The following is a 6665-nucleotide window of genomic DNA, read 5'->3' on the forward strand; positions in this document are numbered from 1 at the left end:
TCTGTTCAGGTGGTAGATGCAGAAAGCGTCACAATATTTCAGAATTACCTGGATATACATTTCAAGGCATTCGGCACTGTGTGCCTAATGGTGGAAAGTAAGATGAGAATGTTTTGGTAACTGTTTCTGAATGGCACAGATATGGTAGGCCGAAGGGTCTTTTGCCTGTATTGTAGAAAGCCATGACTCTATGATTGACACTCTGTGGCAGCTTCATCGAGAAACTGACATTGGTTAGAGCCTCCCCAATATATGGTCAACTCAGTTAACCTTATCCCCTCATTCAAAGCCGACCTGCTTTGTTCAGACGACCTTACAAAGTGAAATATGTTCTATACCAACTCATGGCCCTTTCCACTCCCAAACCTTTACCAAATTTTCATGCTTACAGACACGCCACAGAATCGTCCAATGCACGCCAGACCCTCCATTCAAAATAGTGACCTACTGATTCAGATGACAGAGCTGCGATGGTTTGAGACACTGTATTTCGTTGACGGGGGTTATTCTTATGATGGGCAGTATAACTTTAATGGAATATTCTTTTGAGTGGCTAGAATGTTTCAGGACAGTAGTTTGTTGGAGGATTGGATGATTTTGTGGACGTTTCCTTGTTAGGGTCATTATAGAATCCCAACAGTGTAAGAACAAGCCCGTCAGCCCAACAAGTCCACCCCGACCCCCAGAGAATCGGGCCAGACCCATCCCCTTCTCACCCATCTAATCTAGGCACACCGAACACTACAGGGCAATTTAGCACGGTCAATCCACTTAGTCTGCATATCTTTGGACTGTGGGAGGGAATCAGAGCACCCGGAGGAAACCCACGCAGACATGGGAGAATGTATAAACTCCACACAGACAGTCACCCGAGGGTGGAATCAAACCCGGGTTCCTTATGCTGTGAAGTAACAGTGCTAACTATTCTGTCACCATGCCACCCCCAAGATGTTTGCATTAGTTTCAGATAAATCAATACTTTCAGAATTTGGCTGTTTTGATATCCATTTAACAATTTTCTTCCTGAAATATTCAACAAATGCACACAGACAAAAAGGCAAAGAATCCCATTAGACATCAGCACATGATCATATGCAGGACTCAAAGGTAGATTTTTAGGTATCACAAAGTTTAGTTTGAAAATGAAATGACGACATTGTCGCAAAATATCTCTGGATAAGGGTTTAGTTTGTGTGGAAGTTGCACATTCTTCAGAAAACAGAGATAGGATGAAATGATTGCTGTAAAACAGCCAACCAAAATTTGATATGACGACTTTCCTCATTCTCTGCAAATGATCCTCTGTCTCTGGCATTGTTAGAGGGAATTTCAAAGGGAGTTCGCTCAGGTGATGTAACCTGTTTGCTCAACACTGAGAGAATGAGAGTTTTTGATAATCAAAATCCCAATGGTATTCTAGTTTCTGAATAAAAGTACCCGAGGATGCACTGCCCCTGAGTTTAACAAGGAGAGATACACTGGAGCAGAGAGGGGGCAATTATTTCTCTCACAGCATGAATCGAACATTTGACAGGATAATGAAAGTATACTACGCAGTGCTCGCTGCAATCGGTGTTCCAGGTAATTTATACAAGTAAGCTTAACATTTTATATCTGTGTGTGATAGATTTTCTGCATTTGACTCTGTACATAACATCTTGTTCCTATCCTGCCCTCGCTGACAGGGTAATCACAGTTCTCCTCTTGTGCGCAGATTTAATTTGAACTTCCAACACAAAATATATCCCATCCTTCAGCATCCACACCAAATACAGGCAAAGGAACCAGTGAAGACACATTCATCACTGTTTTTCTTTCCTCGTCTTTATTCACTGGATCACCCACTCCATTTCAAGTTTGTAACTTACGATTACTGAATGAGAGTGTATCTTGCTCCACCATCGGCTCCCTTCAATGCAGCATTGAAACAGCAAGAACTTGATGTACCGAAAGTTACCACCCTCCTCTTCTTGACTATTAATCCGTGTGCAAAAACGGGAACTGATCTCGAAACGTTAATATAATTTTCTCTCCACAAATGTTTCTAAACCAGCGTGCTGCTCCAACAATTTATGTTTTAATTTTTATTTATCCTACACATCGCTCGAACAGTGATTTTCTTGTGAATCTGACAATAAGGTTACTGTAATCAGTGTCCATTATAATATTTTTTCTTGATGATTTTTGCGAAAGGACTCGCTCATAGTGTCCCTTCTTTGACTTCACATCTGCAATCATAACCGCAAAGATAAAATAACGTCAGCATTTAATTCTGCTTACATGTCATAACTTCAATGCTCAAGCTCTTAAAATATTAACATTTTAATCTCAACATGAGACTGTAAATATTTTATTGAATCAGCCATTTATTTTCTCATTAATCTCAAAATGATATTAAAATCATCACACTGACACCACCACATTCTAAAAGTCAAGTACTGACTGAAATAAATGCTGGTCCATCCCATAATATACACGGTCCACGAGTGACTAATAATGAAATGACATGCGTGTTTCCCTGTGTTGCTGCCTGGCTGATAGAATTTTCCTTTCCATTTAAATTTGGGCCATCTGCAGTGTTCAGGTGATTGCAGGGTTCAAACGTTTCAGGTTATTATCAGTTACTACTTCCATGGATGTTTTTGTCAGAAAGTGCGCTCAAAACTGTAACATTGATTTTGGGATGTGTAGCCAATGCTGACGTGACGTTACGAAGGGAGAGGTGAGATCCTCTCTTGAACCACAGCAGCAACAGTCATGCAGTGACGCCCAGAGTGCTCAGGAAAGATGCTTCAGAAAGTTAATCTCTGGAAAATGATGGAATGTTTAGAATGTTGTCGTAGTTGGGAACAGGTTTTGTCGTTTTGCCAAGCATCTGCTTTCCGTGCACATTCATATATTATGGAAAAATGTTTCAAAATTGCTGTCGAAGGAGCTGTCATTGTATTGGTGGCAGAGTGAGAGAATGCTTACCCTGTTCGATGCACTATCTCTTTAGTGGAGTGAATCATTCTATCCTGTGTGGAGTTTTCTGATATTTGTTGGAGCTTCACTCATCCAAGGAAGTGGGCAGAACGCTATTGCAGACATGACTTGTGGCAACGAAAAATGGATGTAATTCAGCGTAACAGGACTTGCATCCCACTCACAGATCTGACTGCACATAATCGCATTTTTTCTTGAACTTTCTCTTTATTTTATTTGTGAAAATGACAGCAATTCCAGTTTCCGTCTTCTGATCAATAAATCATCCTGGATATGATGACAGTATTTCCTGCATTTGTGGGTGGTGCATTGAGGGTGTTACCTAAAAGCCCAAGTTTAGCTTTGAGCCCTGGAGTTTTTGATGTTCTGTATTTTCTTTTATTTGTCCCTGGCATGATCCCCTCCCCAGTGACAGATGGATTTCAGATTAATAGCGCAGTAGAGTTCACAGAGGACGGGTGAGTGCCGTTTGGAGCAAGCTCTTCACGCTGAATGACATGCTTCAGTTCTGATGGGTTTCATTTCTGGAATTAGTGATCATGTTGAACAGGGTCTTCCTATTCAGAAAACTGGGCGTCCAATCCCTCAGATGGACTTTGAAGCATTGCGTCAGGTCTCCAAACAGTTTCAGCATTGGGTTCAGGCCAACTCCAACCCTGACCGACCTGTGAGCAGTCCAGTAAAGGCATCACTTATTCAGTGCTCATCATTCATCAGCACTGGGCTTTCTTGAGATTGGGGGAAATCAGCCAAGGAGTGGGGAAACAAGAAATTCAACTAAAATTATTTTTGCCTGCTTCATTACAACAGTTTGCTCTGATATCACTTGGAGCTTTCTGTTGCTGGCTTCAAAAACTGCTAAGCAGTATATAAGATATGAATCATGGATGTGGGCATGTCATGAAGCTGTTGAGATTTTGATTGACGTGATGACATTGTTATTAAAACTCTGGAATTTACATTCCAATTGAGGTGGATCTTGCCCACTTGAAAACCAATGACATCCGCAATTTTTGATGCTCTTTCCTCATCCATGTCTTGCAGTTAATCTGGCGGCCATTGTGATCCTTTCCCGAGGAAACTGCGGCCTGTCTACTTGCACGACCTATTACCTGGTGTCTATGTCAGCGGCGGATTTAATGGTCGTCATCACTGAGGTCATATTGATACAGTTCCAATATTTTTATTATCCACTATGCTTCCTGAACATCACTCCCATGTGCAGCATTATAGATGTCCTGGCTCGTGTAGCAGCAGACTGTTCCGTTTGGTTCACTGTCACCTTTACCATTGATCGATTTATGGCCATTTGTTGCCAGAAACTGAAGACTAAATATTGCACCAAGACCACTGCAGTTGTGGTTTGCTCAACAACCTGCAGTCTCCTCTTTTTAAAGAATATTCCCTTCTACTTTGTGTACGAACCTGGAAAGATTGTTGATAATGTACCATGGTTCTGTGTCATAAAACCAAGCATTTATATTGATCCTGGATGGTTGGCCTTTGACTGGCTCGATACGATCTTAACACCAATTCTCCCATTTGTTCTCATTCTATTCCTTAACGCTCTTACAGTAAGACATATTTTATTGGCTAGTCGGGTTCGCAAGGAACTGAAGGGGCAGAGCAAGAGTGGGTGTCTCAGAGACTCAGAGTTGGAGAGCAGAAGGAGATCTGTGCTTTTACTCTTCACCATATCTGGCAGTTTCATACTGCTGTGGCTGGCCTATGTTATATTTTTCATATATTACATATTCACAGGCATTGAACACAGTAATTATGTTCTGTTTTGGTATATATTTGGAAAAGTCTGTTGGATGCTCCGGACCCTAAATTGCTGCACCAACACATTTATCTACGGGGTGACTCAGTCACAGTTCAGAAAACAGGTGAAAAGTGCGGTGAAGTATCCACTCACAGCAATTATTCGATTAATTAATAAAGACATCATATTGTAAACAGCCAGCTGCCTGTTCCTGTGTTTCCACTCCATCAACCAATCGAAGTAAAGGCTGATTTTAGACCTAAGTAACACATCCAGAATGAGGAGTGAGGAAGCAACGATGGGAATTGTCTCTGAGCCGAGGTTGGGGTGGATGTGCGCTGAGAGGGCCACCGGGCTGGAGAACAGCAGCAAATCAGCGACAGCCACTTCCACTCAGTCAATTTGACACTCCGCACCTTACCTCTGCCCAAGAAACAAAATAGGGATAAAACATTGTGTTCACTGACTTTGCAGACCTGCCATTCACAACCAATGCCGCCTCTGATGGAAAGAGAAAATGCTTTGGAGGGGTTGTCTTTGTGAATGGCTGTTTAACATCTGATAACGTGAGGTACTAGAGCTTGTGTTATGATTCAGAAAGTGATTAGGCCTGAGCTACAATCCAGCAGATGTTCTGCATCAATTTGAAGGAACAGAGATAAACGTTTCTTGGTCCTCCAAACAAGGTCATATCCGTACCAGTTAGCCATCTTGCTATGATCTCAGCTTGATAATTCGGTATGTTTTCTTTTCTTTTTTTTTAACAATTCACAATGAATGGTATTTGCCAATTTGATGGATTGGATGGGATCAGATGTAAGAAATTGTGTCTCTGAGTTTGTGTTTGGTTGTAATAAGATGCGATTGGGCACAGAGTTCTCTCAAACATAACATTCGGTGCGGTGTTGGTGCAGGAGGTGAGCATGTCAATGCACTGTTTCACACCAGAATTCAAAACCATATGAATGGCAGCTAGTAGAGTTTCTGTTAATGGCGAGGTTTATGGTAAGTCAAGACAAATTCATAAGGTGATGGTTCGTGCTTGCATCTTCTGAAACATCAGAAAATTACAGAAATTGCGGGCAAATCTCAGCAGGTCTAACAGCATCTGTGGGGAGAGAGCAGAATTCATGTTTGAAGTCTAGAGACTCTTCTTCAGAAGAATGCTGGGCTCGGAACATTAACTCTTCTTTTCACCATAGCAGCTGCTAGACCTGCTGTGATTCACAGCCAACGCCTGTTCAATTTCACATCTCCAGCAACGTCAGTTCTTTGTTTTATTTCAGGACATTACATTTCAGTCTAACTAACTACTAAGTTGGGCTTTCAGATGACAATGTACCATGTTCGGAACACCTGTGAATGTTTATCCTCCTTCATTGTTGTAAAGTCGTGTTTTGTTTCATGTTTTTCAGATTCCTGGACAGCCAGATGTCCATCTGTATCAGGCAGTTGCTACATACAACATTAGACTGACAGATAGATTGCACATTTAGAATGGGTGGATAACTATACTTTATGAATGGAAGTTGTAACTTTTTGCAACTCAGCAGACAGCCATTGAACTGTCCCAAATGTTCATGAAGAAGCAACTGATGTCATTGACTCAGGCTGTTTAATGTGGATTGTTTTATTTGACGCTGGCCACTGAACATTTCTATGAAGCTTAACATATGAGGAACATGTGAGGACTCCGGGATTATATTTATTGGAGTTTAGGAGGATGACGGGGGATTTAATTGAAACTTACAGAATACTGAATTGCCTGGATGGAGTTGGGAAGATGCTTCCATTGGTAGGACAGGCGAGGACCTGAGGGCACAGCCTTAGAGTAAAGGGAAGACTTTTTGGAGCAGAGGTAAGGAGAAACGTCTTCGGCCAGAGAGTGGTGAATCTGCGGAATTCACTGTTACAG

General features: G+C 41.7%; 1 protein-coding gene across 1 annotated transcript; it reads left to right on the forward strand.

Moving 5' to 3' along the window:
- The first annotated feature begins 1478 nt into the window (after positions 1 to 1478).
- LOC125449970 (probable G-protein coupled receptor 139) lies at positions 1479 to 6226 on the forward strand. Its single transcript, XM_048525893.2, has 3 exons — positions 1479 to 1581; positions 4030 to 4939; positions 6166 to 6226. The coding sequence occupies exons 1-3, from the start codon at positions 1515 to 1517 to the stop codon at positions 6224 to 6226; spliced, it is 1038 nt and encodes a 345-aa protein (XP_048381850.2). The 5' UTR covers positions 1479 to 1514.
- The last annotated feature ends 439 nt before the right edge of the window (positions 6227 to 6665 follow it).

Source organism: Stegostoma tigrinum, chromosome 49 (genome assembly GCF_030684315.1).
Source record: "Stegostoma tigrinum isolate sSteTig4 chromosome 49, sSteTig4.hap1, whole genome shotgun sequence".
NCBI lineage: Eukaryota > Metazoa > Chordata > Chondrichthyes > Orectolobiformes > Stegostomatidae > Stegostoma > Stegostoma tigrinum.

What these genes read in the sequence shown, in the direction of transcription:
- LOC125449970 (XM_048525893.2), top strand. Translation starts at nt 1,515, where the DNA reads ATGAATCGAACATTTGACAGGATAATGAAAGTATACTACGCAGTGCTC. An exon ending in CGCTGCAATCGGTGTTCCAG is followed by an intron (nt 1,582 to 4,029) that starts GTAATTTATACA and finishes CATGTCTTGCAG; the next exon opens with TTAATCTGGCGGCCATTGTG. An exon ending in ATTAATAAAGACATCATATT is followed by an intron (nt 4,940 to 6,165) that starts GTAAACAGCCAG and finishes CATGTTTTTCAG; the next exon opens with ATTCCTGGACAGCCAGATGT.